The sequence below is a fragment of the Lethenteron reissneri genome, chromosome 55, assembly GCF_015708825.2.
Source record: "Lethenteron reissneri isolate LAM-NWPU_2019-01 chromosome 55, ASM1570882v1, whole genome shotgun sequence".
Classification (NCBI taxonomy): domain Eukaryota; kingdom Metazoa; phylum Chordata; class Hyperoartia; order Petromyzontiformes; family Petromyzontidae; genus Lethenteron; species Lethenteron reissneri.
Genome location: NC_083833.1, coordinates 3,955,123 through 3,981,659, shown reverse-complemented (window position 1 = coordinate 3,981,659; position 26,537 = coordinate 3,955,123). Strand labels below are relative to the sequence as shown.

The following is a 26,537-nucleotide window of genomic DNA, read 5'->3' as shown; positions in this document are numbered from 1 at the left end:
GGAGTGGTGATGCAAGTGTTTGCACCGCACTATGAATCCGGCTGTCTGAGATTGATTCCCGGTCATGGCTAACATCAGTGGCGAGTGATAACCGGACGGGTTTTGGCCTTGGTAAACATCAGCACGAGAGATATGAGGGTGGGTGGGTGTGGGTGTGCTTGACGAGACCAACTCCTCAAAGCGATGTTTTTAGCCTTAATAGGTGCTCGCTAACAGCACTTTCCCAAACAGCCTACACAGGGTATACAACTTTTGAATATGTTTCCATGTGCATCCATGGTATCTACAACACAACTGCTATTGCATCTCTACTCGAATTATACATCAACAAGAATTGACCAAACAACCCAGTGCATGCTCCTAGTGAATACAAGAGTCCCGACACTTGGCAAGGCTTTCCTGGGTAAGATAAAGAATGTTCTAAAAAAACGAATTGACGTTATGACTACGGCCAGCATCAATTAGCCAAACATCTGCAGCGCCGAAGAGGAAAAGAGAGCAGAAGAAATATTGGTAAAACGAGCCCTTTCGCGGACACTTACAAGATCTCCAGCTTCTCCAGCCGCCAGAAGGCACCGTCCATCAGACGCCCGATGTTGTTGCGCTGCAGACGGAGCGACTGCAGCGACTCGAGACCAAAGAAGCTCAGGCTCTCGATTCGCTTGATGCGGTTTCGCGTCAGCTCACTGCAAGGGGTCGGGAAATTCGTGGAGACAATGGAGGTGCGGCGAAATGAGCACAGTGTGAACCAGACAGAAATCCGCATCGGAGATGCGACTGGCATGATTTTGCGTTTCATAAACGGCTAACTGCGTCACACCACAAATGCACAGACTCCTCGCGGCACATGTTCGCGAGACGTAAGAAACGTCGCCAGTCCGTCGGAGAGTCGGTCACGAATGGGCATCTGTGAAAAAGAGGTTAATTTCGATTTAAAGCTTTCATGACTGCAGGGATTCATATTCTTGGTTCTTTCGGTAAAGTCACGTTTCCATTGAAACACAAGCAATCGAAACGTCGTGAGAATTTTATTGTTTTATTTTTATTATTTCCCTTCTACCTGACTTTACCGAAAGAACCAAAAATATGAAAGAGGTTCATGCCTCATCGGATTCCTCCAGTCACGGCACTGCCTCAAAACAATTTGCTGTGCAGAGCAAAGCAAAGGGCTCATGATAAAAATTTACAACATAAATTTTGGCAAATTACTTTCTTTGGCAATTCGTTAACAACATTGCTCCCTACAGCTAGACAGATGCCAACCTTCACACCCGTGCTGTGTTGTGCCGCACAGGGATATCTTCCATTAGGGGGTCCGCTAGGTGGAAAAATAAAAGACTAAAGCTGGGCATTGTAATGATTGAGGCGGGACGTGATGCAAGGCGCTTTGAGTTGCCGAGGGATTTAGGCAAGCGTCCTTATTCTGACGAGGAACTAAAGCACAATGAAGAGCAGTGTACCACCTATGACCTTTCACCATGACCAAAAGTCTTCACGTTTTAATCCTAAGGGGGTTTCTGAAATTCCTAAACTCTCTTCCCATTACTGATTTTTTTTTTTGCCGAGTTGAGAATTGGGAATAGTTTTTCAAGTGAAGACAAATGCAGGAAGCATCTGGGGGACAAATTAAGTCTTGAGAGGGACAAGACCATGAAGTTTCAGGCATTCTCGAGTCTCCTTGCTGCACCCGACAGGGAACGTACCCCGGACAACAAGCTCTATGGTAAGGAAAGCGGTATACTTTTGTTGTAAAATCGGCATTCAAATGTCAGGGCTTGTGATCAAGTAATTGGGTTTATGTCATCACCATACAAAACATAATGCTTTAGTCTATCAGCTAAGGGGGCTTACAGACGATTGTTTTCCACTAGCATTGGTGGTTTAAACGATGCAACATATGGACTGGTGTCTACTTCTCCGAGTCTCATCAGCAGGCTGTGGCCTGCGAAAACAAATGCTTGATGTTACAGGCAAGAGCTCTCCACAAACACCATTGGATCCCAAGCAATGTTCAGCAGAGCCGCAATATTGTTACCAATAAGAATGGAAATTGTATATCCCTCATTTCTTCCATGATTAAATAATTGAAACAAATTATTGAATTAAACAATGTGATGATCCCCAGAACAGTCATCTCTCCCAACAGATAAGCTTAAAGCCTATAATGACAATGCCAGGGACCCTATCAAACCGACAAGACGTTGCCTTTGGGTTAAACGTGCACACACTCTGAGCAAACGTCTCCTTTAATTACAGACATGCATCTCGCGATTAATGAAAGTGTCCATGGGTATTTACTCCAAGGCAAACAATCCGCGGGATTGGTAGTTCGGTGTAGACTGACGAGTACAGGAGAGAGCGCACGCGGTTTTTGCCACAGGATGTTTAACGCCCCCCGCGAAAAATACTTAGGGCAGCAGTCAAGAAATCCGAGACATGTAGTGTGTGTATTCTAAAACACTTCGGCATATCCCACAGCTGCGTGAACAATGACAAACACGCCTCTGTGCGTAATGAAATAATTGAGGTGTTGGCAAACTAATGGCTCCTTTTTATCGTTTCAATTAGTTTTTGTCATCAGCATTGTTCGTTGCCGTATCTACTTTTATGCGATTATCGGCGTTTTTCAGATAAACGCAGTTTTGCTGCCTCCTTTAAGAGGTTCCCTGCTTGTGTTAATTGTGAAACGTAGGGTGTCTTTTGTTGCTATCAACTAAATGAGCTCGAGGATAGAAAGTTGGTGGAAATAATAAAACACTTTACTTTGTAAACTCGCAATGACGACATCAGAGCACGCAATTGATAGCAACCAATTTAAAACACCAGAATATGGCCGCCTTATCCGAGCTCTCGCGGAGGGCTTCTCGCCACCACTGATGTCCTCTTATTTTCACCCCCCTCCCCCCGCAATGTGTGCAGATACTGCTGACTCAGTAGATACTACTGACTCTATTGTATGTAGAGTGTGTAGGCATATATGTCTACAAATTAAATGTTTTTTTTGGGGGGGGTCCACTTTCTATATCGTTTTGATTCAGGCCTTCTGAAAGGCTCTTATAATTTCGTAGACGGACAAACGGACAAACGTAACGCCGGGCTTTTATAAAGGTAAGAGGATGGTTTAACATTGAAAATATTTCCTCTGCTCAAGGCCCTCATGTACAAGAGGGGAAAGCTCATTGTTGAAATAGCAACGATTTCCCCAAACTGCTACAGACCCGTCACAGTAAGCAACTCAATGCTCAACTAAGCTTTGGGTCGTGTTCATCTCTGTTGGCAGCCCTACGCCAGCGGTCAAATTCGCGTGGGAAGGAACTCGCCATTCCAGTAGGGCAACCATTATTCACTTCCCAAAAACGTTGTTCAAATATTACTGACCACAGAGACATGATGGGATTTGAACCTGCAAGTTTCTGAATGAGAGTCAAAAATGTAACATTTGTCAACATCACTCCCACTCCCCTAAAGTAAAACATCTATATAACAGGCAATGGCTCTTCTTCATAGCATAGAAATTAAATAGGGCCAACTTTTTCGTTTGTTTTTTTCCCTTTTAGGGGATCAGTAGTCAGGTGGCTCTTGCCACAGTGCCATCTGCCCGGTTTGGTCAAGATTAAAAAAATAAAATACGCACGTTGTTTTAAAAAGTTGAAATGCTACGCAAGTGAGAATGGCTGTTTGATGACAGGCAGTCGAGCGCTGAGAGAATGAGTGTAGCAGGGATGCTGCGGAAGCTCTCTAACGGGTTTAACACGGATCGGGGCGGAATTTCACGGTCTTGGCGTCACTGCCCATCCGAGGGCACACGTGCAAATCTCATCAGGAGGCCACAGTAAGGACAATTCTGCTAAAACACCGAGCGAACCTTATTAGCCAAACACAGCCCAAAGTAGCTGTTCGGTACCCACTCATGTATTACAATTAATTGCTACGCTTTTAGTACATGCATGTAATCGTACGTGAAGGAGTTGGTTGTGACCCACAGTCTTCTATGCGGTTGGATCACGTCAATCCTGCAGCCACTAGAGGTGCTGCATTCACAGCAACGCTCAAAAACATAACTAATCTTTGACTTAGATCGTGATGCTGAATCGCTATGATTCGCATAATTGCGAGTTGGGTGAATCGGTGCCCATCCTTAAACTACCAACAGGAATACAACTCACGACGTGGACATTCAATTTGGTGGCACAATCAGACACATAATCGGATGTTTGAGTATTTGAATGCCGGTCAAGGGTCACCTCAGCCCATCATCCATACAGGGTCGATAAAATCAGTTCCACTCTGCTGTTAAAGCAACGCTTGGTTGCGCTCTACATAATCTGTCCCTCGTTATGGGAATGTGGACTTTCCGACCACTGGCTTATAGCTGACAATGGAGATGCGTGTGCCACCCCATGCTCATTTGAGCACGGAGAACCTCTCCCATTTGATATTTGTATTTACCTTGGCACGCCTACACAACTTTCCAACTCTTATCAAGCGGACGAAGGAGTGCCAAGCTATGGAAATACTTATAGCATGGACACAAAGAGGCATTCCAGGACCTGGGAATGACTGCGCTAGTTTTTTTTATCGCAACCACTTGAAAACAATAGGCCAAAAGAAAGAACGGCATTACAGATTTGAAGACGAACAGACTTGATTATCAAACACAAACGAATAGTGGACGTATTATCGGATGACTTAGATGAGTGTTTTGCAAAAGATAAAACATTGGCAGTAGGGTACAATGAAAAAAAAACATCTAAAAACTCACCATGTGCGTCGTTTAGACTGACATCCATACAAGAGGAAAATACATAGTTTTTATTCTGAAGGCCAATTTCCAACAAAATTTGCCTTTCACATGTTTTCTGTTGTGAGGCAGTGTTAATGATGAACATGAAAATATGTTCATATTCATTTTAAATGATTGTTTATACCTATGAGAAATTCAACATACATTATGGATACATAACAGATATGTTAAAATAAAATGCACCGGGACCTATTGTAATCGAGTAATTTTAGAATAACGAACATGCAAGCTGTCTAGTAAAAAAAAACTAAATAATCAGTCATAACTCAAATGCAATTGAGGTAAACGTTCCAATGAAAATAAATTCCGCTAAGATGCATCACTCTGCAATGAATACATCCGCCAGATGTTATAACAAGCTTTTCAATATTACACAAAATACATAAAAACACGGCAAAAGATTGATGTAAAATTGTCTCTCTTGTTCACAGGAAAAGGGGGTAATGGAGGTTTTGCTCAAATTTTTTGCTTTAACTGAAAGACAAGTTTTACTAGCTGACGGATTCCAAAATAAAAGCCCAACATACGGAGAAGACATTGCTTCACGTGTGCTGCGACATCTGCTAAGGCTATTCATATCGCGATTAACCGGCGGTCACGTGACCGTGTGGAGCTAGAGGTTAAAGGCTGGAGGTCACAGAGAGGCGGGGTGCATGCCTTGTGGGGGAGTTTCGCTTGAGCAGGATACAGGAACGGCCATTTGGGTGATTCTGACAGCGTGAAATTAATCAAATAAAACACCACGCTCGGCTACCTGTTGGCCGATGGCCACTTGACACGCTGATTTTAAATGTGGCGTAACTGCCACCCCGCACAAATCATACGTCCATATTTTATTTTAAAGGGAATTTTCACACGAACCCATGACTATGGACAGTAGCAGTATCGGGTGGCTTCACTGCGAGATTTCCTATTCTTCTCTTCCTCCTAGAATGTTTTCAAACTCATGAATGATCTGTCTTCCTGCCTCTCTTTATCCTGTTCCGGACCATCATCTCCACATCCACTCCACAGTCCGTCACATCCTCGCTCACCACTTTGAGTCCCCTCTTTCTAAGCCCACCTCTCAGTCTACCCTCGGGTGCGTCCCTGTTCCCTGCTAAATACATTATTCTTGTCTTGTGTTGTATTCCCAGCCATCTGAGTAGACTTCGGGGCTCGACGGTGGCGAGATGTTAACTACCTCGCCTGGTATGCAGGAGGTTGTGGGTTCGATCCCGACCCGGATGCCAGCATATTTGGAGTTTGCATGTTCTCCCCGTGGTCACATGGATGTTTCTCCGGGTCCTTCGGTCTTTCCCTCCACATTTGGCTGCTATAAATTTCCACGTGATAAGCAACTTTGTTGGGCTATTAGTTGTGGCCAGGTCGCTTCTGAAAAAGAGCTACATAGCTCAGTGGGCCTTACCTGGTAATATAAAAAGGTTTAGTTTAATTTTAGTTTCTTTCAGCTTGTCCGAGATAGAAGGGTCCCACCACTCTTGCCTTCTTCCTCTCCTCTAAATATTTGACGCTACCCTGTCTTGTGATCCGAGATCCATCTCGGCATCCTCATTTCTGTGGTGCACAACATCCACTCCTCCCTGGATTTTAGAGTCTAACATTTAGACCCAAAGTACAGCAATACCAGTTGCATTAACATCTTATGTCCAGTATGGGTGGGTCAGCAAGTAATACGTACTTCGCAAAGTTCACTCGCCTGGCCTGCACTACTGCACTGGGAACTCACACAATACATCCTTGGACACACAGTGTACAGATATTGAGGACTCACAGGTGCTGCAGGTGAGGTAGCTTGAACAGCTTGGGGGCCAGGGACGTTATCCGGTTCTTGTTCAACTTGAGACTCAACAGAGATTGTGAGAGGTTGTCCAGGCAGCCCAACTCCAACAGAGAAATCTTGTTGCCATTCAAGTTTCTGTGGGAATGACGATACGAAGGTCAGCGATCCTTAAAAGTTGTATTCGTTTAAGTTATTACAGTGCGAAACACGAACACTGTTGCTACGAATGGATGACAGCCGATGGTCCAGAATAGCAATGGTGAGATAGAGGCAGCCAATCAATGGATTTTATGGAAGAGGACATCCAACCGCGGAGACGTATTGAATAAATCCGTTCAAGTGCAGGCGCTAGGTGGATTATTTTATTTGAAGATCATGAGAGGTGGTGGTGGCTTTGGGTGGCCAACATCCAGCAGTGGATTGATAAACGAAAACAAACTAAAAATCTACAACCCCATTCAAACCCAGCATATGTATTCTCAACTGCCCTGTACAACTATTCACCTGGCTGTTAAGATGTCTAGCATAGTGCACCCACATCTTTTTAATAATAATATATCTCAATCCATTGTCATCTGGTCTCAATTAGTCTTTCATTGAGTACCAAACAAAGATCCCCTGTATAGCCTTAACACTGTTGGGGCATGGTGCTGTTAGCGAGCACCTATGAAGGCCGATACGGCGCACCAGTGGGTGGGTGGTCAGCACTATGCCCAGCCGCCTTTGTCTGCCTAGTGGCTATGTTTACACACCGGACCAGAACAGAGTACACACACGCACATGTACATGAATTTTATTTATGACCAGCTGAGAGCCCATTGAGACAAACATCTCTTTTTTGCAAAGGAGACCAGGGTTGGGGATTTTTTTTTAAAGACATTAACAACATTAACAACAAAATCATACAAAGACGAGGCAAACCATAGTATGGTGACCGAGCTGAGATCATTCGCACCCTGCGTTTGAGAACTCATTGAACAAAGACGGTCACCGCATTGCACGATTTCAGATGCGCTTCTGAGGCCGTGTGGAACGCTCTTCCTTTCGACATTAGGAAGCCACTGAAGCTATGCACTTTTAAATATAGATTGAAAACGCATTTCTTTAAGAACTGCTTAGTTTGTTGTCCTTCCCGCGCCTCCGATTAGCACGGATGGCTACGTACGGTGTGAAAGACATTCAACGTCATATGTACACACCTCAACCGTGTGGCAAATATTTACAGGGTGCTGATGAGAACAGTGGGGTTTATATACTTACAGGTGCTTCAGGCGCATGCCCTCTGGAAAGGAGCCAGCCTTTAACTCCGTGATGTGGTTGTTGCTTAGCTCCAAAGACTCCAGCGACGAATACTTGTGGAAGTCCTTTGCTGCAATGGCTCGGATCCGGTTGTGCTGCCTGCATGCAAGCAGGCAAGCGATAAGCACACAAGGGCACCGTCAGCCTATACACGACCACGTTCAAACAATCGCAGCAGCTCGCACAGGGGGAAGCCAAGGCACTTTGAAAATCATTTGCGTATTTACCGTGGGCATGCGAAGGTGCGACAGTTGAAATGGTCACGCTGACGAGAGATGTGTTGAATTGTGTGTGTAAGCATCGACTAATCGACGATTGATGCAAATGTACATATTAAGGGAGTGAATGACACTTTACCAAAGCGACAGAAAAAAACAACAACAATAAATGTAAACGAGACGGTGAAACTACGTAAAAAATATAATCGACAGTTGCATCAACTCAGAAACATGAAGAGTGAAAATGCTTGACAATCATGCGGCGGGGGCGGCGGGGGTGCTGAATAGTTACGAGCATACTCATGCAGATTTTACATTCTTCCACTGGAAACAAAACTTCCATCATCCCGTATGACCTCAACGACAAGGAGTTATCTAGAAAAAGGAGGCTTACATACGTGGCTGAAACATTTTACGTGGGCCGGAGCAGGCCCAAATGATTTTGGCCAAGTTGTGTGTGCACGTGCGAGCGAGCGCGTGCCACACATCCACACTGCGCCCCAAGACGTACAATCAAAACAAATAAGACGTAAACCCAAAAGCAAACACCTCTTTAGTTATATTCTTTGGGTCTTTCGGTAAAGTAACGGAGATAGGTTCAAAGAAAATAACAAAAAACGACGACGTTTCGATCGCAACACAAGCTGTCGTCATCACGAAAAGGGGGTTAGCTTCTAAAGGCAAATTGTTTATAAAGGTTTAAAATGGGCATAGCCCAAATGTCAGCAGCATGGGTGGGGCAGCTAGAGTTAATGTAAGTGATGGGCAGCGACCGCGATTGGCGGTGGGTTTCCACCAATTAAAGGGCTGCCAGGTAAAAATGAGCATGTTCATGTAAGATCGGTGAGCGGCCTCCACGGCGAGCACGCCGAGGTGGCTATGTTAATGTGAGAGATTAGCATGTTAATGTGAGAGATTAGCATGTTAATGTGAGAGATTAGCATGTTAATGTAAGATCGCAGAGCCGCCGCCACGTCAAGGTACGGCGCATCAAGGTGGCTGTGTTGGTGTGAGAAATTTTACCTGTTAATGTAAAATCTGAGAGCCGAAAATAGTGACTAACATCAGAAGGTGGCAGGATGGGAACATCACAGCCAGTTGTGCTTTAAACAGGTTGATAACGTCCTTTTAATGATTGCTAAATTTGTACCCATCTTCTCGGTTGAAATTGTGTCTGTGTCTGTATATATGGATGGCTTCATGAACAAATCTTTGTTGATAGCTAGTGGGTTTGCAAAGTACCTTCGTCTTCGAGAAATCAATTTCGTGTGAGCCCACCGCATTAAAACAATGATCAGCCACGGCCGAGGTATTGGTCCTAGCGTGTTTCAGATCTGCCTTTGGTTCAAGAACACGGTCCGAGACATGTCGCTTAGTTTCTCCCAATGTAACTACTGCCGCAGACACAGCTTAGTTTGTAGACGCCGGGGTATTGCATGTCAGGGATCACATCCTTCACAGATGGGATCAGATCACAAATTTTAAGTACTGTGATAAATCGGACCTGGATCTTGTGTGTTTTTTATAAGATGTGTGCCCTCTCACTGTTTCAAATGATTCTGAAGTTTTGTTACCATACACTCTGGATTCAGAAGCAATTTCCCCTGCGCCCCGCCTCGTATTTTAAAGCAAAAGTTGGGGGCGTATCATACAATCCGGTAGTCGGTTGACTATGACCTCATAACGTTTTATTTATTTTTGTATTGCCACATGGCCAAAGATGTGGGTCTTACAATCCGGAGAATATGGTATGTGTCGATTAAGGCAAGACCAGGATTGTCATCATGGACGAAGCCAACGATGCCATCACACCTCGGCAATGCCTTCTTATTTTCGCCACATCCCACAGCTGCCACACATTACGTGGCCAACTCCAAGAGATGCCCAAACAGTATGCCGCCATTTAGCCTCAGGTCTTCCCATTGGTCGCCGGACTAATGGGGATCACGCCAAGGCCTGTCTCATTAACATTAAATAGGACCCGAGCAGAGCTCTGCATAATGAAACTCTAGAAGCCTGCCTTATTTCAGGCAGGTAGCGGATCCTTTGCACTGGCATTCGTTTGCAGAATGCGCACATCAAATGCTTTGGCCTCCAGCCATACTAAGTCAGTGCGGACCATCTGCAATGCATACCAGTCTCTGTCGTCCAAATGGGGATATAAGGCACACGAGAGGATAGAATGCTTGCATGCATGTGCGCAGACTGCACAGCAAGAATGCAAATGCTGATGCACACGAGCGGATGAACACATAAAGACAAAGATGTCCCATATAGGCTTAACCGACTGTTGGGGCAAGTGCTGTTAGCGAGCACCAATGAAGGCCAGCACGAGGGGTGGCCAACACCAAGCCCAGCCGCCTTTGCCTCCTCAGTGGCGATATTTTTACACACCGCACCAGGTACTCATTCGAGGCCGAGTCGACCTAGGGGAGGCCCAGGACCGGTTGGCTGGGTTCGTAGCGCAGCACGCAAACCGCTACACTACCGCACACGCGGACACACACGCACCTAGACAAACACAAAGACACTTGCACAAACCGACCACATCTCCCCTGGCTTGCTCGCTCTCGCGCTCTCTCTCAAAGCGGCTTTGTGAAATCTGCTCCAACTGCAGGCACAGTGACAGTATTGATGTGGGTGATGTTTACTCAGGTGGGAATTAGGGCCCCTCTCTTGGGGTAAATACATTAGCCCTGGCCTGTATTAAACCCAGTGGTATATGGAAATTCACTGCGTTCTCATCCTTGCCACCATCGTCGTCATCTGCTTCTTGCAATATAGCTCTATAAAGTAACCAATTGCCATGTAAGGTCTTTTTCAGCCGCTTTGTAATTCTGCATGAGAGCCTTGATTCCTTTGTTCCATCTATTCTTGGGTTATCCCTTTGTGCTTGCACCATCTCTAGCTGCCCATGTTAGCATTACCTTAATCGAGAGCCACTGGTTGCCATTAATTTAAATGATGCATCATGCCAAATAACTCGTGGTGTTCTTGTCAGAGAAAACACAATTTTTTAAAGGTATCCGTTTTCTGTATCCCTCTATTTGTCGATCATCATAAGTGTAAAAAAAAATTAATCATCTAGTCATTTGCAATGCAATCTCTGGGAAAATAAAGTTAAACATATCAAAAGGAAGCCACCCACTTTAATTGAGCACATCAAATTTGATTAATTCTGGGGTCAAAATAATTCACTTTCTACTTGTGAGTGCAAATAAAAGTGTGTGTGTGGGCATTGAAAATCTAGGTTTTTTAAGTTACCTAATAGTTAGGTTTTTTCGGTATAGTCACATAGGCAAAAAATTAAAATCAATAAAAGTTAAATAAAAATAAAATAAAAATCACCACGTTTCGGAGACAACACAGGTGGTACCGTTCCACCTGAAGACGGAAGCTTGTGTTGCCTCCGAAACGTCGTGATTTTTATTTAATTTTTATTAATTTTAATTTTTTACCTACGTGACTTTACCGAAAAAACCTAACAATATGAATCCTTGCAGTCACGAAAGCTTCAAATCAATAATTACCTAATAGTGTTGTGTGTACTTGTTGTTCTCGCGCTAAGGAAGACGGCAGCACAGTGGCTGCTCCGGCGCAACGCCCCTTTCATTGGTCATAGGCTGGCCAGCAACAGGCGCTGTGATTGGAGCAGACGTTTGCCGTCGTAGGTGCGCACGACCATTCGCAATTTCAACAAGGGGGAGGTAAAATGTACGATTATTAATTAGTAAAATTTAGTCAAAACCACGAATAGGACCACCATGGCCGGGACCTGGACCGATTTAAAAAAAATGAAATCTTGAATTGGCACGCGATGCGAGTCTGTGCTGAAAATTTAAGCTCGCTAGGCTTCGTAGATCCGAAGATATTCAGCGTCAAAGATTCCAAAGAATATAGACAGACAACACGGCAAGTTCAGTAAAAGTGTGTAAAAATAAACTGCTTGATAGGCGAGCTCTCTTACCTGGTAGGAAATAATATGTATCTGTATTAACAATAAAGCAAACTTCAGAGCAGTAGTCTTTTCCTATTTAAAACAATCAACCGCATATGTTCCATGGGAGTGATTGTAACCAGCTGTCACACCACCACACTGTAAATATTTTCACACTTAAGCCGTCCCGAGAACACACACACACAACCGTACATAATTTAACAAGATCCAAATGTTGCTGTTTGTTCAAATTTCTTGTTTATTTTTGTTGTTTTTTTTTGTCTTGTTGTGCAACTCACAAACGTGTTTCCATCTTTTAACAAAAAATTTGCTCGGCACCTGCAACTTTGTCACTCTACTAAATACTTTATTGAATGCCATTAGGTGAGAAAACTCCGAGTCCCGTGGCATTTGGGCTACGTGCTTTTAGTTTTACAGACTCCTGTTGGTTTTTTTTACGGTGCAAAGTGCATTCAAATGCCACGACTGGCACACACAACAGCACTGCGAGTTCTTTGGCCTATGCGAGAATACAGTTTGGACCTTGGGCTCAGCATCCGTTGTGCTGGAGAACAAAACACATGCTCTGATTCAGTGGTATAAGATGCTGAACTGAGAAAAGTTAATCTTAAAAAAAAACACGATTGAGCCATCAGTTTTCTATTGCCCGAATGCAGCAATGCCGACAATCGGGAAGTAGAAAACTGATACACTGGTGTCAGAACAGAGGGTTTTGTTGTCATTGGAAAACCTAACACTCAACCATTCATACAATGCAACAGTCTGCAAGAGTTGAACGCCCCTTATCAGTGACCATGTTATTTATCAATGTCATTCTCTTTGGAAATACTCAACCACAGTTTTTATGTTCTGCTTCAGCATTAAGGTGAACTGATTTTGGTATTTAATGAAAGGCTTCATTCCAAATCAGGTGCGAGGCCATCAAGACAATTTTTTTTCAAGATCTGGGGGTAGTGCAGTTCGAATGCCAATGATCGGGTGTAACATGGCACAGGACAATACAATATAACAAATGGAATACTACACATGTACAAATAAGGTTGTGGCCTGCGACGGAACTGCAATGTCAGAATTTAGGAAAAGGAATGCTAGTTTCTTTCAGTGTTAATTGTCAGGTCCACATGTTTCACAATCGGGGCCAATTAATGAGGGTTAAGGGAAGCTCTCAAAGGCCAGTTACCGCACGTCAAACTTCAAAACACACGCAGCTGCTTCATCGCGGAGGCCCATGCTCCTTGCCGACACTGATTAATCTGTAGCAGATGCAATGCTGCGAGTGCTAAAACTGAAATAAATTTTGCACGCTCTGCCAAATACTGTAAATTCATTTTTCAAGATTCTGAAACACCTTGCTTAAAACATTCTTGCCGTGTCTGAAAACTCAAATTTCTCGGCACACAAGCTGCCCAAAACTTGGCACAGTTGGGCCGTGTGTGACCATCCACTTTTGGAATTCACTTGAATTAGTTGAAATCTACAGAAGGGATATCCATTTACAAAAATGTGTTGACTTTGGAACATCTAGAACTAGGCAACAAGCAGTGGCTATTTCATCAACGTTGGCAACATTTACTTATTTTCAAAAAAGAGTGGGGTCTCTTAGCTGAAAAAAGTATTTTTAATTTGTGGGAATTAATCTAGACATCAGCTGCAAAAATCCACCCTTAACTGCCACCCAGATGTCCTACTTTTACTGCCAACTTGCACTCCATGTAAATCTTTATAATCCCAATAAACTATTCACCGTGCAGCAATGTAGGATATTCAGACGTACCTCGTAAAATGCTTGCTAAGAACACAGCGGTTCGTCCCCCTTTTAAAGTTCCAAGAACAAACTCTTTGCAAAGGTATATAGTGGCTATAGGCCTGGTAAATAACCAAATGTAGACAATGATTCCACTGGACTGTTATCGGACACCCTGCAGCCCCTGCTCAGGCCAAACTGCATGAAGGCCCTCCCCCCTTTCCTAGGCTGTAAACCATACATCCACCGGGTCCTATTAAACAATGTTTACAGCTTCCAATGTTATCCTAAGTTAGCAAATACGAGAACATACTGTTCCCCAGAAGCCCTTTCATGTTTCTGATTTGCAGGAACACTTAATAAAAAGGTTTATGTATGCTTTTTCACACTCAAACACAAACACCGTTCTTCACCGATCGTGTCAAGTCAATTTAATCTCAGAGTGTCTCTCCGCGCATATCATGAGTGCGCGTCCATTAAGTAGTAAGGTTTACGTGATAAACCTTACCGGTTAGCTGTGTCGGGTGGTGGCGGATTAACGACACATTTACACATAAACGATCTCACCCAAAAATCTTTATAAATGAATAATATTGGCCACGAAAGTCTACGTGTCAAACTGCTATAACTTTGATCGACACCAGACAAACGATAGTCTGGGTTGTCCCCCAGCGGCAATTTGAGCTCCCCCCACACGAGCCAGCTCCAAGCACAGCACCAGAGTTTTTCTGAACCTAAAACTGTATATACCCCCTCCCCACCAACATGGCTTAATACAGGGGCACCATAGTGGCGAGATCTTAACTACCTCGCCTGGTATGGCGGAGGTGGTGGATTTGATCCGACCCGGATGCCTGTATATTGGGAGTTGGTATTTCTCCTCCGTGATCGCATGGATCTTTTTTCCGGGTCCTCCTGTTTTTCCCTCAACATTTAGAAACATGCATTTAGAGTATTTGGCTGCTATACATTTCCACTTGATAAGCCACTTCGTTGAGCTATCATTTGTGGCCAGGTCACTTCTAAAAGAGAGCTATATAGCTCAATGGGCCTTACCTGGTAAAATAAAAAAAATGTTTTCATTGCTAATGTGTCTGACGAAACTCAAATGACCCCCCGACAAGACTCCTTAGCAAGACAGCCGAGCAAGTAAAAAAAACCCTGGCATAGATAATGCTTGTTAATGTGGAGTTGTAGCTTCCGTTAATTATATGTGTGTTCGGCACGCTGACATGTTTAACAACATCAGCAGCACCTTGCCATTACCTGTTTTGCGGAGTGAAAAGGGGGGGGGGGGGGCTCAATTTGTAATTCATTCAGGCAGCCCATTTTCACAGCACGGGAGGATCATATCCATTTCATCCGTTGACATTACATAACCACAGGCCTGCCGACTCCAAATCTCTAAATTACAGGCTTGCATGGATATCCAATAAACAGACGTAAAGATCATCGCAAACCTGTTTCACCACAAAGACACGTCCTGGAAATTGCAGACAGAACTAAAATAAACTATTAAGGTACTCGATGTGCAGGTGGAAGGTTTTTTTTTGCCAGTCTTATCCTCTCGAAACCGGTATTAGTTACATGAATTCATTCCACACGAGTGTTGTTGCATAAGGTTCGGAGTAGCATAAGTGTTTTTTTGTATCTACTTACATTGGTTCAGGGTAATATGATGTATATTTTCTAATGAAAACATTTTATAAAGTGTTTAATTAGTTCCATAATTGTACAATTTTGCTGGACCGCAATTAATATGTTCATAGAGGCTGTTTGTCTCGAACTGCAGGCATTGAACAAGATCAAAGTCAACACCTCTAGAGTCTTGCTTGCTTAAATGTCGGTGAAATTAAGGTTGCTAGACCAATAGCACTTTATTTCATGGTGGTGTATGTTTATTTAATTTACAGACATTTAAATATTCAGTTTGGCATTCACCTAACCAAGTGAATTACTGCACAGGTTCACTGAAGTAGCAACACTTCAATGCCACGTGTATGTGTGATGCACAAGACGAGCAATTTAGACGCAACAATATGTTAAACGAGACGCACGCAATAATAATAATAATAGGGTTTTCCCCCTTTTTTCTGGCAACAAAACTGAAACCTTTTTACAAGGATTCATGTCTGCATTAACCACAATATGTGCAGTCAAAATTCAAACAAAAAACACACTATGATAATATATGCATTGTCCTTGCAACTGATTGGTCCACACCAAGGCACGGCTTTCTTTTGAGCCTCGACCCAATTGGTGCTCGACCAGAGGACGCCAAAAGGCGGACCAATCAGTTTCAAGGACAATGCATATATTATCATAGTATGTCTTTTGTTTGCATTTTGACTGCAAGTATTGTGGTTAATGCAGACATGAATCCTCGTAAAAAGGTTTCAGTTTTGTTGCCAGAAAAAAGGGGAAAACCCCTATTATTATATTTTGGTACCGGCAAAGGAGGTCTAATGATGGAGAAGCATTCACTTACAGCGAGAGCGTGGTGACGCTGCCTGTTGCACTTCCGAGGTCGGGCACTTCCAAGAGATGGTTGTGATTCAACTTCCTGCAATGGACAATTTCAACAAGGCACATTTAGCCGTAAGTTTGTGCTCCGGCAACGACAGAAAAACCTCAAGATCAAATATTAATGCAATTAAAGCGCTGCGTTTTGTTTTGCAAGTGAGCACCAACAGTAATTATGGAACCTGGCAACTGACTAGCAATTGAATGTTCAGCTGCAATAATAAACCACTGTGGTGTTTACCAAATGAGCGTTGTTATATCTAGAAAGCCAGTATATGTGTGTATATATATAAAAAACATGTGTGTGCATGTGTGTGGGTAAGGATTGAGAAAGAAAACATTTCAGCCATTCATGAATAGAGCATGGTCTAATTAAAACCGATCACATTGTAAGTATCAAGCGGAGCGCATGACCAATGTCAAATGCATATAATACATTACTCTAAAACACAACACTGTTCATTGGTTGAAGATCAAATCGGTATGCACATTGTTTGCCAAGGTTACATTTCACAATAATATATATTTTTTGGGAAAATTCACATTTTTGTTTTAATAATAATCGAAATGTCACGTTTACTTAACTTTTTGGATTTAAGCTAAAACTAAACTATTTTTTATTTTACCAGGTAAGGCCCACTGAGCTACATAGCTCTTTGAGAAGCGACCTTGGACACAAATGACAGCTCAACAAAGTGGCTTATCACGTGGAAATTTATCGCAGCCAAATACTCTAAACTGAAATCTTACATTCACAACACTCAAAACTCATTAACCTGTAAACGTGATAATCGCTTATTATGGCTTATGAAAATTCCATGCAAGTGAATGCAAACGTGACATTCAGGCTAGTTGAACGATAAAAGTGCAAGGCAGAAAATACCAAAAACCAGTACAAACAAAACGACCACATTGTTGAATCGTGACTCTGATCATCGAATCGCAAGGGTTGGAGGAATGAGTGTATCGTTACACGCTTATTATTTACTACGCGAACGCTGCGGCAGTACGGAGGCAAGCGACGCAAACCCACTGAGCAGAGCAAGGGCTTCGGGGCTCCCGATTCCGCTCTCTCCTCTCTGCAGGCTCACACACCACCCACCGTGGGCCCCCTCACTTAGCATTCACACAGCTGTCCCGCCTGTCTCACGAGAGCCAGTGGGGGGGGGGAAGGGGGGGTTACCATGCTCAAATGAACGCCCCCTTTCCCCCCGGCTGCCTTTCCCCTCCTTCCCCTTCCTGCCCCGTCTGCTTGGGCCCCATTCAAACTCCTCCCCGCTGGCTTGAAGTCAAAATGGGAGCACGGCGCCGTTGCGTTTCACCGCTGCCGATTATGAATGGATGGTCGATGCGCGCTACAGTGCACGAATCTCAATGGGCTTCAAGCTGGTTTTCACATGCATACAACACATATGCAGCGCCTATGACCAAATCACCCGAATGCACCCCCCCATCTCATGAGATTTTGGAAGCCGAGCAGATTTCGACCTGGGTTGTTGCTCGGATGGGTGACCACCAGTACATAGCAGAGGTGTTACGGGCTGCGGCGCTATGTGGTGGTTCAGCAGCAAGTAGTGCAACAATATCGAATGATGGAACTGCACTTTACACTCCCGCGTCTATGTTCCCTATCTTCACCAATCCACAATGCCTAGCATGGTGACGTACAATCATATAACCACCACGACCCGCATGGCATGGGAAGATCCTCATTGCAGCATGCAGCAGTGGAGGATTGACAAATGGCTCTACATGCCGATCCATATTCAACTGTGGTTTCCACGATCGTACGTGTGCATTGACTGAACGACTTCTGGATCGACTACACAATGATACTGGGAATGTATTTTTGTCGAAATCTGAAAGCTATACAACCTTGGAATGCCACGCGCATTGAGCAACTGCGTTCAATTTAAATTGCATCCAAAGTGGTCACAAAGCCTTTGTGGTTTGATTTTTTTTCTGGTGATTTCTCTTCAGAGCGTGTACAACTTTCGCTCTTTGGGGTAAAAGCTTGGCATGGGCATCAATTGTAAAGTCAGAGCGATTCCTTGTTCAAACGGGGCATTGAGGCATGGTGCTCATCTCCTGTTACCAGCCCTGAGCCACTGGTGCAAATTCCACATTTTTATGGCAGGGGCGAGCCCCCACACATCGGTATGCATCGTATCGAGCCCAGAAGGATGGTGAGTTGAGTCAACCCCCAACCAGGATTTGAATTTGCAACATTCCAATTGCGAGCCACTCGCTTTACCCCCACGCCACCTCAACTAAACTTAACGATTTTAATTTCACCAGGTAAGGTCCACGGAGCTATATATCTTTTTATCAGAAGCCACCTGGCCACAAATCAGAGCCCAACGAAGTGGCTTATCATGTGAAAAAATGTATAACAACCAAACAACTATAAACGCACGTTGATTCTATTTGTGGAGGGAAAACCGGAGGAACCTGAGAAAAATGTAAGTGACCACGGGGAGAAAATGCGAACTTCAAATATACAGCAGTAGGCGTCAGGGATGGGAACGAACCCACGACATCCTGTATACCAGGCGAGGTAGTTAGTTAACATCGCCACCGTGGCACCTGTCTGGTGTAACACTGTACGGCATCAAGACTTAACGTGATACTCCCGCGCGGGTTCACTGTAACCATGTAACGATGCGTTGACTAACACCGCCATCGATCGAGCGACAATTCTTCCCGCCAAAGTGGAAAATCATTTGACGAGCTGCACGCTCGGGGAGCTGTGTGTCGCGCACACACACACACACACGTTGGCCGGGTCGATGTTTGAAGGCACAAGAGGAGGCAGAGGGCAAGTGGCAGGAACAGTCGCTCAATAGGAGCAATGCCGATTCGTCACCCCATTTGCGCGATCCGTCCATTCCATAAAGGTGGGCGCCGATTGGCTAAGCGACCACATGGGAGCATCGGCGTGCACGAGTGAATCAATTCTGAATGCTCTGCTGCTGCTCAAGGCAACAACGGGACGGAGGCAGACGGGCGGACAAACCGTGTGTACGTCGCGACCCACGCTAATAGGCTGTAGCTAAAACTAAACTATTTATTTTTATTTAACTCGGTAAGGTCCACCGAGCTGTATAGTGACGTGGCCACAAATGATAGCTTAACGAAGTGGCTTATCATCACGTGAAAATTTATAGCAGTCAAGTAATCTAAACAGAAATATTACGTTCACAAGACTCAAAATTCATTAACCTGTAAACATAATAATCGCTTATTATGGATTAAACAAATGAATGCAAATGTTACATTCAGGCTATTTGAAAGTGAAAAGTACAAATCAGAAAATACCAAAAACCAGTACAAACAAAACGACCAAATTGTTTAATCGAATTGTGACTGATCATGACAATTCATCGAATCGTAAGGGTTGGAGAGGTGGGGGTGTATCGTTACAGGCCAAATACTCTAAACGCACGTCGATTCTAAATGTGGAGGGAAAAACCAGAGGACCCGGACAAAAATCCACACGATCACGAGGAGCGAGAGAGAGAGACACACACGCAAACTCCAAATATACAGCAGGCGTCAGGGTCGGGATCGAACCCATGACCTCCTGCTGCTGCTGCTTCCCCCAACAGTCGTCGTGTTTCAAGTGCCCGATATAGACCCGTGATTGGATGGCTCTAACGCGCGCGCGCGAATCTCCATGCATAAATCATGACTGATATATTGAAGCACGATCGATACGTACACTTCGTGTAGGTTTACGAGGCCATCCAAAGCTTCGGGATTTACGGTCGTTAGCTGGTTGTAACTCAAGTCCCTGCAAGAGAAAAATCAATATACATTACAGTTAGCGCGATCATGTCAAACAAATAAAACATTACATTTTGACGCTTTTTTGTTTAAAACTGTTAGCGGTGCACAGCCCGCTTACCATTATTGCTGGCACACCACCGCTTGTTTATTTTCCCAATTTAAATGTAAATAAATTACGCTGACCTAAACAATAACGCACTTTGGGCGCATTTGAAACGGTAAATTACATTTAAATGCTACTGTAAACAGCTACCGAAAGTTTAATGATTTATTTAAACAAGGCTCATTCAATAGGCAGAGCACAATCAAGTGTTTTTGGAAGTGGGTAACAATAACTTACGACGAAAAAAACAAGGCCCTTCATTTACCCAGGAGAGCTTAACAAAGTCCAAATATTATTTTTCAGGAGAGTCCTGCATTTAAGATGTTGGGCAAAATCCCATTAAAGAGCAATATGTGATGACTCCGAGTTACTCAGAGAAAACCCACACAGTCACGAAGGAACCACACTCGCAGCTTCCCCAGTTAGAATCAAACTCATCGCGGTACTGCCATCGCGTCCATTAAATTAATTAGACAACAGGTGGAGAACGGTGGTCCTACAGTAGAACAACTCTGACGAAGAGACCATCGCCTGAAACCACGTATACAGATATTTCCATTGTACGGCAATGATAATTCGGGATGTGGTATTTCTGGCTACAGATGTAGGCAGTCCCTTCAAAAATGTTATTTCAGTGCAACTTTTAGTTCCTACAGAACCAGGTGTGAGGTGCTCATCCCCCACCCTCGCCCCACCAGGAGATGCAATCCCTAGTGCAAGACAGACCTGACTAAACTATAAGGAACAATAACTCGATGTTCAATATTAAAACTGAACACAGCTTGTTTCACAGCTGAGGATTGTGTTTTCAAATAACCAAGCGGTGCTATTAATAAGTGGGTCAAAATGCACTTTCTGGAATGCCAACAATAAGTAAGGGTCTGATTAGTTGTTTTTTTGCACAGGCATAAACATTGGGTTGTGCTCGCAGTGTTTTCCCCAAGTCAGAAAACAAAAAACTTCCTTGGCCAAACTTTGTCTGTGACAGCCAATTCCCAATTGGGGATTGGGCGTCCCGTGGCAGGCGTGCGTCAAAGTATAAAGCAAACAGGATAACAAAATAAAATAAAGTCCAACTCAAGCAAAAAAAAATCTCAGAGTCAAGCAATTAAGGTTTTTTTTCAGCAGCCAGCAGATAGCATCAACGACTTCCTTCCACTGTGTAATCTTTATTGGCAAACCACAGCACTTCTCTCAATAGCAGAATACCCTTTTAAACCCCCCCCCCCCACACTTCTGCAAACACTAGCTACATTCACACCCTTCTGGACACAGACCTTGCAGTTATAACTTGAACCAATACAATGAGCAGAAGCACAAAGGTGCTTGTAAATGTTGTGCCCGATAAAGGACTGCACTTTGGTACCTATCTAAACACCGACAGCTTTGTGTTCTTCTTAAGGTGAGTAAGTTACCCTCACAGCCAGTACCGTATATTTATCTCGGCGCATAAACGACTACACAAGATAAACGCGGAGTGCATGTGGGCCCACGAGATAGATTGCAAAGCCACGTGGAGACAATAGCTCTGACATGGAAAAAACAAGGTGGGGCGCCATATGTGAAGCGCATCTATTCCAAAGAGTGAAATGAAGCTTCCATTAACCAATGCCAAACGTACAGACGAGTTTACGGTTCGGTTATGACTACACTGAGGACAAGGTTACTGCCAGGAAGAGGAAAGGTTGAGTGCCACCTCTTTGCGAGAAAGCAACAGTTGTCCAATAGTGACTCATCGTCCCCATTGTAGAAATGTAAATTCTCTAGCAGGAGCTCAGGAGAGACATTGGACCGCTCAGTGTCCATTGGAATGGGAAACCACTTAAGACCACTGACTATTGGCTGTAAATTAGAGTAATGATACAGTTCGAGCAAGTCCAGTCGATATATACTATAAGGGATACGGTTATCGTTAAAAATAAGGTTTAATTCATTGCCCTTTATTTAGCCAGCTGAAAACTCATTGAGATTCATGACTTGCTATACAAGAGATGGATAATTGTAGTAGCTCAAACGCGGTTCGACGGGCCAAATACCCTCCACTGTTATTTCTTTACTGCACAACAGAAAGGGCGTACGAAAAAAAAATATTGCCATGTTTAGCGGTAGCATATAACTACGTACAGAATGCAACCCGCGCTGGTCAATTCTTGGCTGGCGACCAGGCGTCTGTTTATGCAGGTGGCAGAGCACACTTGCACAAATCCATCTTCGCCAAATTCCCCCTACGTACGTAGGAGCCACAGCCGGAGCTAAGACAAACGAATGAGTTCATTCATTCCTGAGCAGCCCGGGACACAGCTTCCACGATTTCTTTGCCGCTGCCGGCGTTATCAAAGTTAACCATCGATTGCAGTTTTTTAGTACGGAAAAGCTCTCGGGTAGCCGTGAACAATTTGCAAGCTGGCAATTGCTGCGAAGCACTGTGGAAACCGCAGGGCTCGTTTCTCTCACGATGTCAACCAACCAGAAAAGGCCCCCAACAACCCTGCCAGATTAGAAGTCAGCCCGGCTCTTGCGGTCTATTTGAAGTGCATTATGCATCAGTGGGGACTGACCGACAGAACGCGTGTGAATGTGGGCAATGGGAATGGCAGTGCAGAAAATCTATCCCATGAATCCTCGGCCAGCAATGGCCCACACACCACAGGAACCGGGTCCGTATGCAAAACCTTTAAGACAAAGCTCATGCATCAGCAAGCTCTCGAGTGCAACAAGCTGGAAAACCATAATAATGAAGGTTGCCCCGAAACTTTGTCATGTGATTTCACTGTACAAAAACAAAATACGTTCACAGACGTTCGAACACTACATTGGTGCCGATCGTGTTAAACCGGCTAATACGTTGCAATAAATTATTGAAATGTCTTTAAATAATCGGTCAATCAATTGGGCCAGCAAGACAGTGAAAAGAGATTGCAAGGAGGATATCGTCAATAACGGTGTATATCTACTTAAGCCTTGTGTGTGGAAGCTGCTAATTTAAGTAAATTATGTGAAAATTGCACGCAATTTTTTTATTACATTAAATGGTGCAATACCGATAAATAGATTAATTGATTTATTTCAATAATCGGTAACTGCAGCGCTTCACTGTATAAAGCCGCCAGGCTGTGTTTTAACAGTGCCAAGCGGCCTCAAACTGAAAACACTCGAGCAATCTCCTCCATAAGAATGAGCAATCTCAATAACGCCACTGCAATCCTAATTAATTACAGCCTGTTGCTCGCTTTTCAAAGGTCACGACAAAAGCTTTGCAAGTTCAGCACAAGTTAACTTCCCCAAGTCTTTGTTCTGCCTACAACGCAATCCGAGAGCCGCACACACAAAAAAAACAATGCCGCTCAGCAGTTTTTTTAAACTACTGTCTTCGGGGGCTCTCCTTACAAGGTCACTGAGCCAGAGCAGCTTGCAATGATATAACTGGGGCAACCCTGTTTTCAAATGCGCCAACCCTCCACCAATAAAAATGCCCTTACAAATAAATGTTTTAAACAGAAAGAAATACACTATTCCCATGTTTCTACAAAAAGTTTTAAGTGCGCCAGATCCAGGCCTGTGCCAAAACCATTCCGAGTGGGCGGACTTGAGTCCCAGAGTTGTCCCTCGCTCACCCCCCCCACCCCTTCCCTCTTCGCATTTTCACTCTTCCTTCGCCCCAAGTACACCCTAGTGTCCGACCCCAGAAAGGTGGGCCCATTTGCCAGGCAGAAATCTAGGTGACGACAGACAGATTGGGCAATGGTTGGGAAGCCGTGCCTTAACAAATACTCTTTAATGAAACCATAGTTTAGGTGAGACTGAGATACATTGTAGTCAACATCATGCGTGATATCTTGCCATGTTGATTTAATGTGAGGAAAAGGCAGTTGTAAGCCATGGAGATGGATAAGGACAGGAACCTGCAGTGGCAACCGAGAGGTCAGCAAAAACAAGGGGACGCCTAAAGGAGGTGGTGGATGAAACTGAGAGCAGAATTTTCCAGGACGAGTGTTGCCTTTGTTACCATGGGATGGCAAGTTGCATTGGCATTCATTGCATTAACCTTAATGGCCTCTTCTCTCTTGTTACAAACATGGTCAGGTGGGTGAAGAAAGGTACAGTCACCTCGTGACATCACAAATGGTTCTGAGATTGGCCCGATTAATTTCTCTCCGACGTACATCGCAAGCAAACGCTTCAGTATGCATTGGTCATAGATCAGGCATGGGGATATGTTCAAATGTCCACCGAGATGCCATAGGGAACACCGGCTCTGTTTCAGCCAAGTCTGACAATTCGGAGGGATCATGAAAGCAAACCGGAAAAAAAAAGACTCAAACCCTAAATATTTCAAATGAAGTCGTCTTCAGACCACGCATGTTTTCTTTACAACAAAGGCTCCAACTAAGCCTTCTTAGCGCAACAGCGCCAATGGATTGACGAGCGAGCCATCGATTTGGTCAAGCGGCACGACACAGGTGAGCAACGAAGCACGGGTATCGATCCCGCAAAAAGGGGGTGGGGGAGGGGGGGAGCCGCCGCGGAATCTTTGAAGTTGGCGAGCGAAACCGGACATTGGGGCTCAACAACCGCACGCTTTGTGAGCGCTGCAGCGATGGGCACGCAACTGCATCTCTGCGCCCCGGATTGGGTTTCGACCCGAGGGGAGGCGATCCCGCTAACCTCCACGCGGCGTAGGCCAGCCCACCCGCCATTTAAACGCGGCACAACGAATGCCCTGACTTTCGCTGTGCCTTGGCGGTGGTGGTCAGGTGACAAGGGCTGGGGGAGATGGACAATAAGCCGTTGATTGGATCGCCGACGTTGAGGTCTCGGCAGTTCACCCGCAATCCGCACGCAGTTCCTGAGCTGTCAACAACTTAAAGTTCACGAGTTGCCATGCTCTTACGAAGAGTGAAACTGTCAAGGTGTTGTGTGTATGCAGGAACATTTTAAAGCACGTTATTATCAACACTCGCAAAGCCAATTATGCAGATATATCAGCTTGGTCATGTGCGTCGATTACACAATTTACAAAACATGACCATCGCATTGGTAAGCTGAAGATCAAGCTAATCCTGGAATTTCCCGACATTGGACGCAATAAAATACTTCAGCGTTGCTCAATGAAGCCTTACTTGCTTACAACTCAACAACAGAAAGAGCAACTTCTTAACAGCTCAATTACCAATCAATATTGCCTTGTGTGAAAGCTTGTAGGCACACATTTTTAACCACTTGGTATGGTAGCCCCCCAGTTAAAAACATTGGTCCTCATGAACCCCCGCCCCCCCCAGGTTATACTAGGCCACAATACAATAGAGATCACATGTCCACGCTTCTTGTCAACGAGGCGTTAACAAGGTATTTGTTTCAGGTTGTGTAATAGTGTCCTTATTTTGACGCAACGTGGCACTGACTGATGTTGCCCCGAGTACGTTCAAAATTTATCCTGCACGGTAACCAAGCCATAGTCTGAACTGCCCCTCCCCGCCACCCCAAGGGAGGAGGGTGACCTACGCGTTAAGGACCACTTATTCTTGGTTCTTTCGGTAAAGTCACATAGATAGAAAACAAAATTAAAGATAATAAAATGTTAAATTATTTTTTTAAATAATTAATTTCAAATAATCGCAACACAAGCAGTCTTCAAGAGTCCTTACGAAGACTGCCTGTGTTGCGATCGAAACGTCGTGGGTTTTTTGCTTTTATTATTTTCAATTTATTATTTTTCTTTTCTTTATTTTATTTTCTATCTACGTGACTTTACCGAAAGAACCAAGAGAATATGAATTCCTGCAGTCACGAAAGTTTTAAGCTAAAATTTAAGGACCGCTTCTTTAAGAGTTAAGGTCGGAGTGTGTGGTGATAATTTTCAGAGGCAGCCGACGAAGAGCCTGTTCCCTAGTACAGCCCTGTGTTGGCACAGGCTGGGAAAACTACATCACAGAAATAACAAAGCCCACTCGTGTTTGTTTACACTCGTTTGGGTCACTCAAGTTGGGCTTGGTTTTTAATTAGCAGTACAAGCTCTTCTAACAACGTCCTCATGGTCGTGGTGCAATGGAAATAGTATTCATTGCGGGCTTATTTATGAAGCAGGCTAAAATCAAAGATGAAATGTTAGTGGCTGCTGGTAATATGAATGGCAATAAAAAAGCGTTTATAAGAAAATCACTACCTCTAAAGGCCTGTCCATTAACCACACCAATTGCTTGGCATTAACAGTTAATAGTTAATATGGCTGTACGTCACCAAGGACTGTAAAATGCTATTTTTAACACGTTAAATATCCAGAGGATCAATTGCGGGAAAAAAATCCGAACACACACGC

General features: G+C 44.2%; 1 protein-coding gene across 3 annotated transcripts in view; it reads right to left on the bottom strand.

The window, feature by feature from the left end:
* Positions 1-26,537, bottom strand: part of LOC133356635 (leucine-rich repeats and immunoglobulin-like domains protein 3) — a 74,073-nt gene that overhangs the window by 29,700 nt on the left and 17,836 nt on the right. For all 3 annotated transcript variants that reach the window (XM_061574257.1, XM_061574258.1, XM_061574259.1), the window contains 5 exons: positions 20,051-20,122; positions 16,295-16,369; positions 7,848-7,985; positions 6,579-6,722; positions 543-686 (listed from right to left, as the gene is read on the bottom strand). In XM_061574257.1, the coding sequence (XP_061430241.1) occupies positions 543-686; positions 6,579-6,722; positions 7,848-7,985; positions 16,295-16,369; positions 20,051-20,122 (573 nt within the window). The remainder of the gene's footprint in view (positions 1-542; positions 687-6,578; positions 6,723-7,847; positions 7,986-16,294; positions 16,370-20,050; positions 20,123-26,537) is intronic.